Source organism: Mandrillus leucophaeus, unplaced genomic scaffold, assembly GCF_000951045.1.
Source record: "Mandrillus leucophaeus isolate KB7577 unplaced genomic scaffold, Mleu.le_1.0 Scaffold676, whole genome shotgun sequence".
NCBI lineage: Eukaryota > Metazoa > Chordata > Mammalia > Primates > Cercopithecidae > Mandrillus > Mandrillus leucophaeus.
In genome coordinates, this window is record NW_012107319.1 from 864,842 (window position 1) to 883,878 (window position 19,037).

The 19,037-nt window shown below is 36.2% G+C and overlaps 1 protein-coding gene across 1 annotated transcript in view; it reads right to left on the reverse strand.

Annotated features, from left to right (window-relative positions):
* Positions 1–512: 512 nt before the first annotated feature.
* Positions 513–19,037, reverse strand: part of DST (dystonin) — a 504,672-nt gene continuing 486,147 nt past the window's right edge. The window contains 12 exon segments of the mRNA XM_012002056.1: positions 513–1,784; positions 2,647–2,770; positions 5,572–5,682; positions 6,090–6,289; positions 8,600–8,717; positions 11,483–11,500; positions 12,393–12,467; positions 12,638–12,792; positions 13,619–13,781; positions 14,581–14,744; positions 16,374–16,503; positions 18,554–18,763. Coding sequence (XP_011857446.1) covers positions 1,522–1,784; positions 2,647–2,770; positions 5,572–5,682; positions 6,090–6,289; positions 8,600–8,717; positions 11,483–11,500; positions 12,393–12,467; positions 12,638–12,792; positions 13,619–13,781; positions 14,581–14,744; positions 16,374–16,503; positions 18,554–18,763 — 1,731 coding nt within the window. The 3' untranslated portion in view covers positions 513–1,521.

Consider the following 19,037-nt stretch of genomic DNA (forward strand, 5'->3'; position numbering starts at 1 on the left):
GGAAAAATGTAATACTGTTCCCTTGAATCTGAACACCGTCACTGACACTTGCTAAAGCAAATTCACAAAGTTATGCAGAATGTTGGGACCCTTATGCCTAAAATAACAATCTGCCATCCTTCTGAGGATATCTGATACTGTTTTTATATTTAGGAAAATTTTACAATTTCACTTTTAAATGTATACAGGCCAGAATACTACTACTATATTACCTTAATTAAATCTGTAATCCTGCCACACATCCCTTGCTTTTAAGTGATTTATTAACTGATTCCCTCTTGAAGAGGGGAGGGCAGGAATCTTATAGTCTCATGTCACTTACAATGGCTGGCACATGGCTGATACTCAGAAATATTTGTTGAATGAGTGGTTAACATTATTATAACTCCCTGTTTTTGATGTCCCCCAAATTTAGCCTATTTGTTTCTTAGTAAACATATATCATACATATAACCTTTATTTAAAACAAATAATAGAAGAAGTTCACTTTAAATAATCAGGTATTCCATATATTCAAGTGAATATGTTTTATTAAATGCATACTAATATCTTTCTATAGTATGTGAGTATACATAATAAATTAAAATGTATATATTTATTAAATATAGATAGATATAATACCAGAACATGATTATTTCAGATGAGAAATCAAAATAAACCCATTTTTAAGTATCTTTTGGTCACTCCAAATTTGATATTGCTCATAAAAAAATACACTAATTTTCCCTGGGGAAAAAAAATTAATTCCATAGCAATGCAGTTAAGGGACATGTTTTATTTCATAGCTTTCTGCAAGCAAAATTGCTCTGATACAAAATGAGTTCAATGATACAGGTGCTACTGTCCACTCAAGCAAAAGAAAACCTCACATGTATATGAATGCACTTTATACTTATATTCTTACAGTATAATAGGTCTAATATCCAGGATGCCTCTGGCCTCATTGAAAGCAATGGCACAGAAATGCTGCAAGGTACTTGAATATCATAGTACTGGCAAGTGCTTGAAGTAACTTCCTGTGAGTTCTCTGTCAGATACTGCAAAGACTGTGTGTGGGTGCGTTTATCTTTCTGTCTTCCATCTTTTGGGTTACATTTAAATCATCTCAAAAAATATCCCCCGCATGTATCATTCAGCTTCTCAGAGTTTCCATAAAAACAGGAAAATGTCATGAGGTATCCTTAACGTCAGGGATTGATATAGTGCTGTGGCTGTCAGAGAGGATGTAGACTTACCTGTAGGAACAGTAACTGAGTTTAGTGTGTGCCCTGCACATTACAGTGCAGAAATGTTAGTTCATGTTAAACTTTTCCTCCTCACATATGATGTGATTTTAACCCCAGAATATCTGACAAAAACATTATACAGATAAAATAAAAAGACAAATACACAAATAAGGCCATCTGCAGAATTTTAAACTCGCCTCTTGCAATAATTCACAAGAATTTCTACACCATATTTTACATTGTTCAAACTTAAATAATAAATGCTCAAGGAAGGGCCTTGGTAGAACCAATTGCACTATCTCTTTGAGGACTTGTCCAATTTGCTGGCAGGTGATTTCCTCTGGGGCGTGGGGATTTTTGAAGGCTTTGCTGTGGATGGCCGAGAACCTGCTCGGGGTGTAGGTCTGTGTGTCTGGGGGACAGTTTCCACATCTGAGCACACAGACTGGATTTCTGAAATGTCAAAGTCTGATGCATCACTGCCTCGGCGGCTGCTGGCCCTGCTGCCAGCTTTGCTTCCAGCTCGACTTCCTGGTCGGCTGGGAGTCTTCTTGGAATCTGAGGAAAGAAGGTAGAGACAGCTCACCCTTATTATTGGGTCCATCTGCAACCAATTTTTGAAACCTGATGCCACTTTTAATCTTAACTTTTTTTCCTGGTGTGTAGTAGGCACTCAGAAAACACTTTTGGATTCACGGCCTTTCCCTATTACACAAGGGTATGATGCAGGCTTACTCTAAGTAGACATAATATAGAAAAGCCTAGATTTCTATCTAAAAGGTAAGTTTCAGCTTCCCCTATGTAAAGCAGGATTCCATTTATTGCAAACAGACATAAGGAATATGCCTATCCTTTAAGATTGTGCTTTCTAAAGTTTAAATTAGGTATCCAGGGATGTGTGTGATGCAAACATAGAACAAACAAGACAGGCTTAAGTCTTGCCCGAGAATAGGTAACTCCAAGAATACAGGAATTCAACAGAGGAGATTGGAAACTTTAAAGAGACTTGCTTGCTGAGCTCAGAACCCAGAGATTAGTAGGTTCGCTATTTTGTGAAGTAATGTGAGATATACTGGCGTGAGGCTCAGTGTGGCTGGGTTTTTCCAACCACCCCAAAACAGGGCCCTCTGCAATCTCTGAGCTGGTAGAAGAGCCAAGACCTTTCAGCTTGAAGGCGTAGGATACCACTGTATGTTTTCTTCTGTTCTACGGTAATTCTTTCATCTTTCTTGGACACTTTTAGATACTTGTGCCCATGACTCACTTTATCCCTGACTTTTGGAGGACCAGGGCTACATATCATTTTAAGACCCCTGAGGGTCAATTTGTAATTTCTTCCCCAATGAGGAGGAAAAGGGACTTTAATCCTCAGATGACCATGCTGCAAAAGTCATTAACAAAAGAAGGGCACCACACTCACCAGCAAATTGTGTTCGGACTCTGGCAGCTGCAGTTGTTATCAAGCCACTGTCCTCCCCAGAGTGGAAGCCTTTCCCTGATAAATATCCTGGAAGTCGAAGCTTGCTTCCTTGTATTGGCGTTCCCTGTATTTAACCAGCGACAAGACATTTCAAAATACTGCTCCTGCACCCTGATATTCCACTGACACCACTTCTTTACACATGGCTGGAAACTCTCTACTATTCCTCTTTAGGAGGTGGAGCAGGAGAAACTCTTCAATTAAATAAGGCATGGGGTTCTCACTTAATTTTCTCTTCTAATTTCTTATTCTTTCTCAGAATTCAAAAGAAACTTTCTAAACAATATGAATTCATGATTGAAGAGAAAACAAAATGGAGACCCCCCCCAACTGAGCATAAAAGTGATGGCAAGGAGAAAAAGACAAATTAAATGGTGAGTATGTTAGTATCTTTCAGACTGCCAGTGAATATTACAGAGGTAATGGTGTATTGCTAAAAAGATGGTGACTCCATGCATAGAGGGGGCATGGAGCAGAGAAAAGCTCTGCCTGGATATTCTGCTGCCTCCATTGCTTTTACGGAGCTAGGCAGAGATAGAGACAGAATGATAAGTAAATAAATTATGGATACAGACATCATTTAAATAAACTTAACTGCAAAAAGAAAAAAAGTGATTTTTAAATAACTTGCTATCAAATCGCTTCACTTCCTGGCTCTATCACTTCTACAGTCTTTACAGACAAAATATTAGGCAACATTTGGAGAAAATTTTTTTTTTTTACAATCTTTATATGAGTTTGTAGAGAATGTCTAAAACAATCATAACTACGAGATTTTATTATACAATCATTGCACTTTTTCCAGATCACTACAACATTTAAAAAATTCTCCCAAAGTTAAAAAAAAAAAACCCAGGTATCTTGAGGAATACAAGGAATGTAATATAATATTCCTCAATGAACGCACAGCCAGAGAACTATTTGGAGGAAATGCATCGAAACAAATTACATGTATATTTTTAAACAACTGATTTTCCCTTTATTAGCTTAAAATGTTACAACCATCTGATACATGAGCTACTTTTATTAAGTCATTTATCTACATATGTGTATACTACTCATATACTTAAGTGTAGTATTTATATGTGATTTGTATACACAGAATGCTCAAGTTTTCAAAATACTTTTACACACATAACCACAATTAATCCTCATGCTTACCTAATCATAACCTTGAAAATGTGAAAGATTAGAGCCTGAGGAGGGACATGATTTGCCCAAGATCTGACAATGCTGATCTAGCTAAATTCCTGACTTAAACAGAATCTCAACAACACGAGGGAGTGAGAATCCACAAATTATGAAACATATCACTCAAGGTGTCAGAATTCATAACCGTGAAAGACCACAGTCATTCTTCTCAGAATGCCTTCGTGATTGTTTCGATTTTATTTCACAGTCCCTCCCATAGAAACATGTTGTTTTTTGGGTGTTTTTTGTTTCATCAGGTTATTTGAAATGAAACACAGTTTTTCACTAGTCAAAATAACTACTCAGACTTTAATTTGAGAGAGTATCCACTTAAAAAAATTTTGAACACAGCATCATAGCCTTCAATATTTAAAGTAAATGTTAGTATGTCCCTTAAGGTTGTTTGAACCTTTCTCAGTTTTTTTCTACAATAGATCCATAATAATTGACAGACATCTCTAGAAGTAATATATAATACTAACATCGTCCACTTGGTGGGAAGGGGTAGAAATCTGGGGCTTGGGGAAATGAAGAGGAAGAAATGAGGAAACACTAAAGAATGGGTTGTTTTTGTTCCAATTCTCCCACTTATCAGCAACGAGATTTCCATGGAGTCATGAAGGTAACACACTTTTTTCTCTGCCTGCCACTTATTATTAACGTGAGGATTAAGGAAGAGAGAAGAAAGTGTTTTGAAAAGCATAAGGGGGCTTTTAAAAGTTATTATATTACTTTTATTTGAGGATCCTGGCCTTTAAGTTACGTCCTTTATAATTAAGGTGAAATACCTTCTTCAATTTCAAGAAAAGGTATTTAGGGATTTTTCCCCATTAATTATTGGGATTCTAATAACATACCTGATTATTTTGTGCCTATGTCTGTTGTTTTATAGTGAAGTTTCTTAAAAAGATATACGGTTGATTTTCAGTTGAATGTAAATGACCTGATACATGAGTTATCTTGGCAAATTTTATATCACCTACATATCTTCTCTCCATAAATCATGCTGTATTAAAAAGTTAGAGCATGCTTAGTAATTAAAATCTTAAAAAAAAACCATACATTTATTACCTGTTGAAAATGACAGATAACTTTCTGCATACCTAAGCCTCCCTCTGACCCCCTGCACTGATACTGAGAGCTTATGACACACCCGCCCAAAGTTATGGGGCAGGTATAAATGTAACAGACATTCAGAAGGACCATGCCCACAGTGAACATTCAGTAAACATTCTTTTCAGTGATTCTCTTGCAAATGATACTGCCTTTTACTCCCATCTGAAGGGAATGTGTTGCACTTCTTGACCACATTATATCTAGTATATTTAGTAGCTTTAAAAGAAATTTTACTTAAGTCTGGATATAATCTACTATATTTTACTCTCCCAAGAGATAAAAGTGGAACTAAGTATGAATGAGAACAAAAAGGAGGTAGTCTGAAGGAGTGACTGGCTCAAACTGACACTGTTTAAATTGCTGCAGACGATCTTTTCTGTTAACCTCTTACTCTCACATCTTCCAAGAACTGCTGGGTTGATACTTATTTTATAGAAGTGTATAAAAAGACATATGATTGTCAAAGTACATATATTAAGGGAGTGGTGAAGCAATGTTAGTGGGTGATAGTTTAGTTAAAGGAGACTGTTAAGACTGGACTCTGGGGCCTTACGATACCTCTGCAGATGGCACGGGAAAGTCTGAGCACTCTGCTGCTTTACCAGGAGTTGACATTTTGCTGTTTGTCAACCATGGTTTACCATAATTGCGTGTTAAAGGATGGAGAATCTGTATGGAACAATGGCAAATCAAATGAAAAGGATAGCAGATAAAAAAACCAAAGCCACAGAAAGAGATACTCATAGCAAAGAGTCACATCTCACAGTAAGAATAATAACAATTTTAAATAAGTGGAAAGATCCAATGGCAAATCATACACACCAAAAAAATGAATGAAGCTTTAAAAAGAAAAATCAATCTGGAAGATCACAAAGGCTCCCTAAATAGATGATCTCTATGTGAGGCACTAGGCAAAAGCATATTTTAAAAAATCCTGTATTTTCTATATTGTGAGAAGGTGCACAAATGGAGATAGCTGGTCCTACAAATTCTAGGGCCCTAAATAGAACATTCAAAAGTCTACTTGGGAAACTGATTGCAAAGGGGGAGCAAAAGTCTTCATCCCTGAGTCTTACCTTGGGTGTGGTGGTGGCAGGGACCTGTGGGGTGGCCGCCTGTGCAGCCTGACTGGACACAGAAGTGGATCTGTTGGGTGAAGCGCCTCGTGATGATGGCCGGGATCTTCGGCCTCGGGGTCGGAAAGCAGCCATACCCTGGCTGGCACCATCTGCTAAAATGAACTTCTCACGCAGTTCCATGTTTGTCCTTCCTTTGGCTGGTTTACACACACACAACAATGCACACAAAGAAAAGAAGGAAAAGAAGAGGCGCTCAATCGTTTATGGGAAGAACAGCACCTGGCACCAGAGATCACATTGAGAATTTCAAGAACATCTTTTTGCCATGCCAACTCCAACTCAGCATAACAAAAAGTTAAATGCATTCCTTTACAATGCATTCCTTTTGGATACAGGTGAGTTTGGGGAGGAAAAAATAAAGTGTGCTTATTCTAATACTAGACACCAGCAAGAATAACCACTATTAAAGAAAGTGTCAGCATGAAAATGGAAAGCTCATGCTAAAATATCATTAATCCACCAGCTACTGATGCCCACATGGTTTCATTACCCTCTCACCACACTGAGAAGACAGACCAGTAAGGCAGGGACTGTGTCTTTTGCATGTACTATTGACGCAAAGAGAATGCCAGTATTTCAACATTGGGATTAATTAAACAATATAATTACACAGAATGAATGATGGCTTGTTAGTCATGATGACAACATATAAACTTCTGGGTTTTTCACTTAAATGAGGCAGCTAGTATTTTTATTTTATGCCTTGAAAAACTGTTTTACCAACATGCAATAACAAACACCAGACCCAAGGATCTGTGAGGTAATCAGTGATGCAGCACTCATACAAACACATATGCACACGGAGAACACTCCACAAGAACCCGATGAGCAACGTGTTAGCATGTGTTTGATCACTTATAACACCTGCATTTGTAACACAACCAAAGTGCATCAAATTTTCAGACTTTAAATTTGGAAGCACCAGCTCAGTTGGGTATGAGTTAAGCCATACGCGATGGATAAAGCATGTTATTTTAAAATAAATGACTGAAGCAAGAATGGAAAAGTAGGAAAGAGAAAAGGAAAGAGGGGAGAGGCAAAGAGAGAGGTTGCCAACCTATAGTAGGCTGAGTAGTAGTAATTGAAGAGTTTGATTCCGAACGTAACATTTTACTCCCATGATGATGAACTAGAAAAAATGACACAGGATACCAATCACATTAAAAAATACTGTTAGCAGAAGAAGAAAACAAAGTACAGTAGTTGAATATGCAAAGGGTGCTCAGATTCAGCCTTTAGCACACATTTTAGAAGAAAAGTTGCATCAGGAAAAGAAGCACTCAAAGGATTGGCTCAATAAGAAAAATGTATTTGGAAGACTGTGCCACAGCCATGCTAACCTTCGTAAGCAACCCAACAGAACACAATGTGTTCTGATTTCTTCATAAATGGAGATGCATTTCACCTTAGGCTACATTATTTTCAAAATATACAACAAACAGGAGCTTTTGTTCTTGTTTTACTTCTCTCACAGGTGTGTCTTTGGCCAGGAGAGAGCTGGGTTACTGCATATGATTGTATAACAATCCATGGTGGCCTTGGCAGAGAAGCCCGATGACTCTGATATGTCTATGCGTACCAGATGGTGACACCATCACCAAAATCAAGAGGACCTACAGGAGGAAACCTGGGCTCCCACTTGGGTAGCCGAAGGAGGCAGCACTGACATGAACATTTGCTGTTTGCTAAAAAGGATTACAGTGAGCTCACAGGTTAAAGAAAATTAAAACAATTTTATTGGTTTTTTTTGGGGAGGTGGGAAGGGAAGAAAAATGGGCCTACTGAGTAAATGGTACCTAATTAGAAATTGCAATCAAATGACCACGTGTAACATAAATTGGTTAAGAACTTAAACATTGACAGAAGGATCTGAAAACAGAAAAACTAAAAGCTAACTTAGGACTTGGGCTGGAAGATATGTAGAGAGCTATAGTATTAATATGTTTATATTTTTAATGTTCTAATCTGCAACTTCAAAGAGTCAAGTTAGCATTGGATTATTATTTAAACATTTTTTAATTACGGCTTTCCTCACCTGCCCTTCATTTCATAAAAACTTTGACCTTTAAACTTTTATTATCCAGTATTTTCAGTCTTCATTGCCTCAATTTTCTTTTCTCTTACTTTGCTATGTAATAATAGACAAAATCCTTTCCTTGGTATAATTGTTTGGAAAATCAGAGATATAAAAGTCTCCTAAAGAAAATGGATTCTAGTATTTCCTGCCCACCATATTTATCCAGAAGAAGTAAAAAAAAGAAAAAAATGAGAAGAACATGGTTTACATGACTGCCACAGGTTCTTTGGGAACTTTAGGCTGACAGACCGATGTGAAACATTCACTATTGGAATAAATGACCAAAATTATGCCCAGTATGTTTTGGTGCTGGAAAATAATATAAAATTGAAATACTTTCATGATGTTATCATGATAAGCATCTCCTTACCCCTGCAAGGATCATTTTTCACTAAGAACTCATCAAGTGCCATCCATCCACCTCCAACACGAACCATCACAGTACTCCGCAGGATCCGGACCAGTCGCAGTTGCTGGGAGTCTCCAAACTGTTCAGTGAAGAAAGAAAGAACCTCTAGTTGTCAATAATAATTCTAAACTGCAGGATGATGCGCAATTTGCAGTAGCTAAAGCAACCGACTTTAATTTCTTGCTTAGTTCGTAGCGATTAGTAAAATCTCAGAAAAGGGGGTTTGTAATGATTTGCGTTAGACAGCTGCATGCTGATTTAGCCCAAAGGAAACAGTTTGAAAAAAAAAAAAAGATTACAAAGGTTATCAAGTATACTATCAAAGCTTTGGTCCAAAAAGTATTTTTCTTTCTTATGACAGAAACAATATTAGTAAGGCAGTAATTTTAAAATGTTTCTAGGAATTAAACATAGCCATGAAAGTAAGCATTGGCCCACTTGCCCAGGGCTTATCTAAAATAAGATGATTCTAAGAAAAATTTAATAAGCTTTGATTCTTCTTCATTAAAACTATCTCTTACAGTAAAACTGCTTTCCACTGAAATCTGTGAGAAATCTTTATAAACTCATTTTGTTTTCTCTAAGAGCAGTTTTGACTTAAGAATAAAGTAAATGAGTATGACTCGTACAAATTTCACAGTCAACTAAAATTTCTGCATCCCTAATGATCTGGTAAACCAATTTGTTAAAGGCTGGGTTAATATGCCACTTTAGATTACTGTAATATTAGAATAGCCAATGACACATTATTAATGATATGGCTGCCAAATCTAAAAGGTTTCTCTCACAGTTGTCTGTACCATAATTGTTGATACTAAGAGGCAATCATCTTTTTCTTGCCCTTTCAATAGATCTCCAACAATGTAGATATGTTACAAATTCTGCAAGTCCTGAATAAATATCTAGATTCCAGGTCTCTGATCATACGTTTATGTTTTGAAAGCCTGTGAGAAATGATTTTATACTTTAAATCATTTCTAATAGGTTCATGTCCAACTCATAAAAACTACCAGACTGAATTTCACGGTTGTTATCCCAGCAGACAAGAAAGCAAAATGAACAGTCAATTAAACATTAATGGCTTCTTTGTAAAGCAGGTAACATACAATTGTGACTTTATTTGGGCTCATTATGGATAAGCAGAAAACTCTAAGTAGAAAAAAATCTGCTACTTTTTAGTGTTTTAATATTGAGTTTCAAGAAGAAAACCCAAAAACAATACCAACCAAACCCCTCGGAATCCTAAAACTCAGAGGGACCTAGAAAGCATGTAAAATGCACCAGCAGGAACTCATGTGTTTTTCCATCAAACTTTTAAAAACCACTCTTTCTAAATCTTTTTTTCTTAAACATTGAGACTTAAACTTTCCTATCATTGTTCCTGAAATGTTAATTAAAATTTAAAAATAAAAGTGTCAATTTATTTTGTTAGAAAAAATTGGGTGCTGCTAATAAGCAAAGGGAAAGGAGGGGATTCAAAGAAAATTACCCTTAAGGAACCAGATAATGGGACTAGATGATTTTGGTTCAAGATTATACTCAAAACAAAAGTTATAAGGAAATAACTAAAAGTTCCTTATAGAGATGATATTTCAAGTGTAATAAATACAAATAATTTTCTATTTTAATAAGGTATTCTCCAGACAACTAACACTGTCTTCAGAATTTCTCTAAATTTTCCCAATAACCAAATCACAAGACAAGAGAAAACAGACTAATGTTGCTGACTGTGCTTTCAGTGAGTAAAACCTTTTGAGGTAAGTATTTCTCTCATCCTCTCTGCAAATAAAAGATGCTCTCTCATTTGCTGACTCCAAAAATTGCAAGGACGGAAAAGTAACATTTTATGTTTTATATTATAACTAATGGAAGTTTTAAAAATAAATTATTTGCTTGCAATAAATGAAGGTAATAGATAATTTGAAGCTTGAGATGTAATATGGCTTTAAAACGGAGTGGCAGAGTCATATCTAATGTAATATGGTCAGGTACTATAGATAGCATGGTTGTTTCCAAAGTATAAAGTTAAAAAAAAAAAAAAGCTCATGAATATGTTTAAATCAAAACAGAGTATCTCTTGTCTTTAGTTTCAAAATTCTGATCATGATGTAGTGCCACTAGACAGTTCATACTGACTTAAATGTCAACATAAACATTTTATATTGACTTCAGTGCCAATATAAACATTTGAACAAGATGGCATAAAACGTGACTTTAAGATTCTGCATATGTTACAGCAATAACTTTCCTCAAAAGGAATGATATTACTTAAAGCCTACGGAGTTAACATTTCTACTCAGAGGATGCCAATCCCCGAAAATCAGTGATTTTGAACAAATGGCAAATAGCTTCTTTGGAGAGAACTTGTTACTTGCGGCTGAGTGCCAAGGAGACCTCTTGGCTCTCTGTCTTCCCGTGTCACTGCCTGAGGCTGATCCTCCTGGGCTACTGTAGACCGTATGTCCTAAATAGTTAAACATCAATGAGCCTAACACAGAGATGTGTGGAGAATCAAATTTGTGTTCCAATGAGTATTAGCATAAAATATATGCTCATATTATCAAAAATGGGAATTAAAATTGCATTTGTAACATTGTAGCAAGCCAAGCTACAACTCATTATCTGGTTTGCTTAAAAGTAATCTCCTCATTTAAGACACAAGGCAAAAAGGAATCCTGGATCAAGGACCCTTATAGCGCTTACAGAAACACCACGCCAACCAACAATGTAGTAGCTAGGGAGACAGCATGGGAAAGATTGGCCATGGCAAGCTTTAATGACTATGAATTAAAGTTAAAAAAAAAAATCATCAGGAACTTGAGAATACATTCCACTGGTTTATACCTGATTTCCCAGGAAGAACTGATAAAAATGAAAAATGGAAGAAAGACACAATTAGTTCAACAGGAAACTTTCTGTATGACTCTAGAACATACACACATACTCACACTCTGTGCTTCTGGATGTAGTATCTAGCTTAGAGATGTGCAGGCACCCAGTTTGAAATCTGTCCCAATTTCAAACCAAATAATCAGACTATTTTCTGTACATGTATTTTTGAAAATCTTAGGATTTCAAATTTAAGTTAAAGTTTTGAATACATTGATGACTATTTTTTAATATGGAAGTATAAAAATAAAAATAATGTTTCATTTATAAGTAACACACTATATTGGGGAAACTCAGCACATTTCCTATCTAGCTACTACATATAAGAGATGTTCAAAAAAAAAAAAAAGAGAAAGAGTAATGAAGTCACACTGTTCTTCTGTTTTGAAGAGAGTGAACCAAGTTAATTGAGATTTTTAATAAAAGCAAAAATTACTGCACAAGTGGAGAAGACATTATCCTCTTTTTTCCTATTTATTAAAGTGAGTCCATATTTTTAACTTTGTGGTTCTGGATTAGAGCAGCTTTCTTGTTTGGAATCTGAAAACTTACTTCTAATCATAATAAAATATAAAATAATATGAAGCAACCTAAATATATGAGATTTGAGTATTTTCTTGTGAATAACTTTTCTTTAAAGGCAATGTGCATGATGTAGATGTCAAAGATATTTCCTAATATGCAAAATGCAGGCTACCATTATACAAATTAAAATGTTAAACATAAGAGTTTCATATACCATTAAATTTTGATATGAGGTAAAACATAAATAAATAAGATTCCTGGAAAACAACGGAGATCAAATTATATACAGATTTCAATTTATGTCTTTTAAAGGAACTACAACATTATTTTGAAAACTTACCCTGTATTTATTATCACCAATCTGTTCAACTTGAAATCGCTTTGCACATTTACACTTAGCTACCTGCCTTGTCACCTGCCAAAAACAATGATGAAATATTTACTTTAATGTTAATATTACATAGTAAAATCCTTAAAACTTTGACACTACAATTAAAGTGAAAATAAAATGATTGTACGAATTGTGCATGATATCCTGGCAGAACACACTATCAGTGTTATACGCAATGGAAAGATAATGAGTACCTCATCTTCGATTTTGTCAGCATCTGTGATAGGTTTATATGCATCTTTATTTGGGTGAAGGGCTGCTACAAATTCATAGTAGTCAATATATCCATCACCATCTCTGTCAAAGATGTCTGCAACTGCGCTCATCTCCAAGCGACTGGTTGGAAACTCTAAAATTTTGAAAACAATGATAAGTAGTGACTTGTTAGTACTTTCTCCAGGTATTCTCAATTGCACATTTTAATCTCAATGTGGCTGGTTAAATCATCAGTGATCAAACATGTTAAAATCCTTTTTTAAAAAACTGATTTACATCATAGCAAACGAAGAGCTATATATACTCTTAACTTATCTTTAATTACTACTTAGGTGAATCATGTAAAATGCTGTTTTTTTTAGGTTGAAAATGTTTAACATTGGCAATTTTATATGGTTCAATTACTAGTCAAAGAATAATTTATGAAATTTACCTTAAGAATGACATCTAGTAACATCTGTCAGGGAAATCACATACAAATGATTGGGCCATCAAACAAGAAGGTGATAAGTATCTTAAGAAGTTTTACAGAGTTCTAATTTCCTACTAATGACAAAGTTAGATCAGAATGTAAATTAGAATGAAAAAGAAAGGGACTTGAATTTATTGACTTCCTATTACATAGATGCCAGGCCACACACACACACACACACACACACACACACACACACACAGAAAACACCTTAAGAATCATATATTATTGACTTTATTATTCTAACAAGTTCTCAGCCTCAGTGGAGTGAGGGAACAACGTATCTGTGATCACACAGGTAGTGAGTGTTCCTTAATCCAGAGCCACAGATTTTACCAAAAAACACTTTTTTAAGGGTAGTGACTTCCTAGGCAACTTATAAGGCAATGCCTTATTAGTAACACAAGTTCACTGGACCCACAATTTTAAAATGTGCTTCTTTCCTTTAAAAATTGTATTAGTTACAGTCACCTGTCTTGGAACTTACTTGAGGAAAGAATTCCATCAATAAATTCCTGCCGTGTTATTTTCCCATCCTGGTCTTTATCAATTCTCCTGAAGAAGTCCATCACTCGAGATTTCTTGTGATTCATCCATCGCATGTATTTTTTGCGCCAAATATCAAAATCAAAGTTAGCAAATTCCCTCAGCTAAAAAGGACAAAAGGTATTTTGGTTGAGTTAATGTTGTACTAAAATTGTAGATTATACATATGAATAACATTTTAAATGATTCTCTAGGTAGTACACATATCCTTTCCATTTCAAAAAGAGGTATTATCTTGCCAAGGGGACTTAGAAACATTTTGGCTTTAAAATGTATTTCATTTCTGTCACTGATTTATCTTTACAAATAAAATTCCTAAAAACTTACGCTGTAAATTTCTGATTAATGCCAAAGTCATAAAGGTGGTCTGGCTCTAAGTACCACCACTAGTCATGCTCACTGGGATAGCAGGTCCAGCTCAACAGCACTTATCTAACCCTTTGCTCTCTCTCCCTCTGCACTATCAGCCACTCTCTTAACTCCCCAGGGCTTCTAAAAATTTCCCAATGGCAGAATCCAAAACTTGAAATCTTAGGTAATCAAATACACACAATCAAAAGATCTGAAATATCAATGATTATATTTGCCAGGCAGAATAGCCAGCAAACATTATGACATTATGTCAAGTTAGATTTTATTCTTAAGGAATCAGCTTCTGATTGTTAAAATATAATCATTTTTTTTTTACTTTATTGATTTCCTAAATCCAAATCCCATATATCAATGTTTCACAAAATCACACATACTTGTGTTATTTATTTTGGAATTTAAAAATGTACTCGAATAGCAAGAGTTTGCTTATTATCAGAAAAGTTAAAAAATACCAAGATTTTGGCGATGGCAATGTGTTACGAGAAATGAGGGCAAATGACAATAAGGTGATGAGGGTATGAATTTCCAAACCTCCTCCAGCCTGTCCAAGGCATCATTGAGTTTCCTCCTTCTTTCCAACGCCAGGAGCCAGACTTGCTGCCATTTGCTCACCAGTAAGTTAACCCTAGGATTTTTGGTTTCAATTTGTGTCTGTGACCCAGAGGGATACAAGCTTGATGCTGGAAAGCGTTTTCCTGTGAAGATATAACTTTAGTTAGGATGGCAGTTTCCAGGGTTCTGAAATGTGTTAAGGCTTGACCTTTTGTGCTCCTAGCTAAGACTGCATCAACTTAATTGTGGGTTTGTACAAGTAAAAGTATCCTGATTTAGATGATGTAAAATGTCAAGGTCCAAATCTGTTTTCCTTATTAAGGATCACACACTGTTCATGCAAGTTGAAGAAATATCTCTTGACAAGGGCATTTAAATACTGGAAACCTCTCTCAATAAATTTACGCTTAAAACATCTTCCAGCTTAAAATTCATGCCATTTCAATGACAATGAAGCATGCTGTGATCCTCCTGTTTGTTAAAGGAAATCTCACAGGCCAGTGAGACTATCTTACAATGAGTTACATCAAACCTAGCTGTCCTTCCTAGAGAAGAAGGCAGAAAGGGAGAGCAGATGAGGGCAGCAGACACTGGGCAGTCACAGGAGTCAAAGCAAGACACTTCACAAATGCCAATAAAATATGGCAGCATGTGTATGGGACCCCAGCCTTTGCCCACATCCATTTTCCACTGAGATTGCATGTTTCCTATGCATAGTCTCAAACCCAAGTTTACTGCCTTACTGAAGTTTCCTCCTGCTTTCTGGCTGTTTTCCACAAGTCTCAACAACTTCACAAAACAATGACCTTAACAAATTTTTCTCATCTTACTAAATGGCTAAATATGACCTAGAAAAATTACTGGCCTAGGGTCACATAGAATGTTAAGTGTCCCAGCTGAGATTTACAGTACAAGAAATACTTGAGCATTTAACTATATGCCTGGAAGTATGTTAAGCATTTTATATGTACTAGCTCATTTAATTCTCACTGCAGTCCAATGAGGTTATAATTATCCCCTTTTACAGATGAGGAAACTGAGGTTCAGAATGAGTTTAAGTAATGTGTCCAGGGTTATGTTTCTCAGTTTGGTAAGTGTTGGAGACAGCCAAGGAGTCTGGCTATAGGGCTCTTAATAGTTTACCTTGTCTCCTTGTGTAATAAGTAATCACAACAGCTCTGACATCATTTCTTTTTAATTAAAAAATTAAGTAATACACGAAATGCATTTTCATTCAGTAACACAGATTGTGTTTCTTTTAAATTTTCTCCAAGCTAACTATGATTGTTTTTAATGTCATGTCATGTTGTTAAAGCAGCTCTAGAAGTAAACAGAGCCTGAAGTCACACGAACATGTGCAAAAGCTATCAGACTGCTGGCCACCAATGAACAACTAAGTCATGAACGTTATCCAGGTCATGGTCATTTTTATTATGCTCAGCTTTAAAGTTATATATATAACAGAAGAAAAATGAGACAATGCAACGGGGGTGATGATTTCTGTTCTTATTGTAAATTTTTTCAGTTTTCTTCTAGCTAATATGAAAGATACACTTTAAGACAATAAAGTTACATATAGAAACCTGGGTATATTTTTTCTTTATTTTTAAGTAAGTTTCTACAATACTTGAGCACACATATTCTTTCAAGAAAGCATTTCATGATATCCAGTGCTCATGTAAAATCACCAACTGCCCCCAAATTTCAAATAACTCAAAATAAAATTAGCTCCCTTGTTTATTGACATTTTAAAGAAATTGATCACTGCTTACTTCCTGCTCGTCCCTTATCCAAGACTGGAATATGGGATTGTAATGAGGAAGGATCAGCAGCTCTCCTCTTGTAGGTCTTCGTTACTTTATCAACATCAGGCTGTTTTCTGGTCATCTCCTCCATGAAGGTCTGAAATGAAAGAAATTATGTCAATCAAATAAGAGTATACTAGAGAAAACCATCTTCAGAAATGAACTAAAAACAGAAGGATGAAAGAACCATGTTATTATTTCTGAAGAAGAATAAATCATCATGCTTTATCTTCAGGGTAAAAAAAAATCTAAACCATCATAATGCAGCATTTACTAACTTTTAAAGAATATAAAATGTGGCTGGGTGCAGTGGGCTCACACCTGTAATCCCAGCACTTTGGGAGGCCAAGGCAGGTGGATCACCTGAGGTCAGGAGTTTGAGACCAGCCTGATCAATATGATGAAACCCCGTCTCTACTAAAATTACAAAAATTAACCAGGCATGGTAGTACGTGTCTGTAGTTCCAGCTACTGGGGAGGCTGAGGCAGCAGAATCACTTGAACCTAGGAGGCAGAGGTTGCAGTGAGCCGAGACTGTGCCACTGCACTCCGGCCTGGGCAACAGAGTGAGACTCTGTCTCAAAAAAAAAAAAAAAAAAAAAAAAAATATATATATATATATATAAAAAATGTAAAGAGAGTACACTGAAAATAAAAATAATTTGTTTTAGTTGAATAACGTACATGGACACATGGGAGAAGTCATGTGAATAAAATAACCTGTCTGTGCACCAACCAAACTCAGGCTTCCAAGCTCCTCAGAAGAATCTTTAGTGAGCATCTGTCTACAGAGAAACCAGTTAGCTAGGATGTTTCCAAGAACTTTTCTGTGGCACATTTCACCTACATATTTGAAATATTTAAGATGGCTTTGATTAGGCAACACAGTGAAACCCTGTCTCTACAAAAAATGAAAACATTAGGCCAGGTGGCATGTGCCTTATAGTCCCAGCTACACAGGAGGCTGAGGTGGGAGGATCACTAAAGCCCAGGAGGTTGAGGTTGCAGTGAGCCATGACTGTGCCATTGCATTCCAGCCTGGGCAACAGAGTGAGACCCTGCCCCTCAAAAAAAAAGACGGCTCTTTGATATATTATGACATACTGCATCCACATTTAATGTGGACATATCAAAATATTCATAAATAGGCTATTCCAAGGATGGTAAAAGCTATTTGGTTTAAAGTATACTACCATTGTATTTAAAAGGTTTAACTACCTTGCCACTGCTTATCTCATCTCCTTGGGCTTATTATTATTATTTACTAGGTATCCCTATATTTGGAATATGCAGCAAAGGCTGAGGAAAGGCAGAGACTGTGAAAAATGATGGGAAAAAGGAGACCCAGACAAAAGGGAAAAGTGAAGTAACACCTTTCTGGAATATTTGTCACACTGAAGAACTCTAATACCTCTGATCACAGGGAACATGACCTGGTACACTTAGGGCTATTATAGACATTGATGTCTTAGACTTTTAAAACACACACACATACACACACAATAATGGCAACATTAATTGCTTAACCAACTGAGTTGACACTTAATATTTCTCTTTGTAAATGCATATTAAACACATTGTGAGCAATCAAGTAAATCAAAGTGAGTGTGATACCCATCATTCGAGTTTAAAACAAGTAGGATATGTAGGAAAAGTGTTTTTTCTAAGAAAGACAACATGTTCCCTTTTTCACACGATGTATTTCAAGTGGTGACAGTCATCTTCGAAGACAGAAAAATGCAAACAGAGCAATCAAACAAGGTACCCACTGAAGCCAGGGAGGTGGAGGTGGGTGAGATCACCAAAAGAGGGAACAGAGTGAGGGAAGTAGAGAGCTGAGGATAACACATAAGCAGTAAGGAGAGCTGACGTTAAGAAGGCAAAAGGGAGAGCAGGAGTGAGCGTGAGACAATACCACGAGTATAACCCCACAGAGGACAAAGAAGGAAAGTTTTGCAAAGGTCACAGAGGGTTCCGGTAAAAAGAGGTTTTAGGGCAGCTGCAGAACTGGAAATACAATTGTAAGGAACTGAGGAGTCTGAAGAAGTGAAAATAATAACAAAGCAGTGTTTTGAGAAGTACAGCAGTGAAAGAAAGAAAATATCTGAGAAAATGGTTAACAGGAGTTAGGATTATATTTATTTTACCTGGTGTTCTGCAATGAGTGCTTTCACCTCTTCGATCTCCTGGGGGATGACTTCTTTATCCTTATCAGTAAGTGTAGTTTCAGCCCATTGCAACCAAGCCAGCAAAGCTTCCAACAATTCCTGTTTGGCAATAAGCCCAGCCAGAGCACTTGCTAATCTCTGCTGATGTTGCTTTGCCCAGGCCAGCACCTGTCAGAGAAACAGAAATTTCTCAGAATTTCCTCCAACTTAGTAAAATAATTGCAGTGATATAAAATAAATAAATTTTAAATGACAATTAGGATCATCCTGGGCTAGACCCATAATGCTTCTGGTCTTTTTAGATTCCATTAGTGGCATCAAGATCTGGCTCGAGGAGGATATGAGAGCCCATGATGATGTTCATTATCTTCAGAATTTAAAGATGCATGTCAATCACTCAGGCTTCCTTTTGCTTTCTAATTTGAGTTCAAATATGCATTCTCTGAAGGATCAGGTAAGCTTA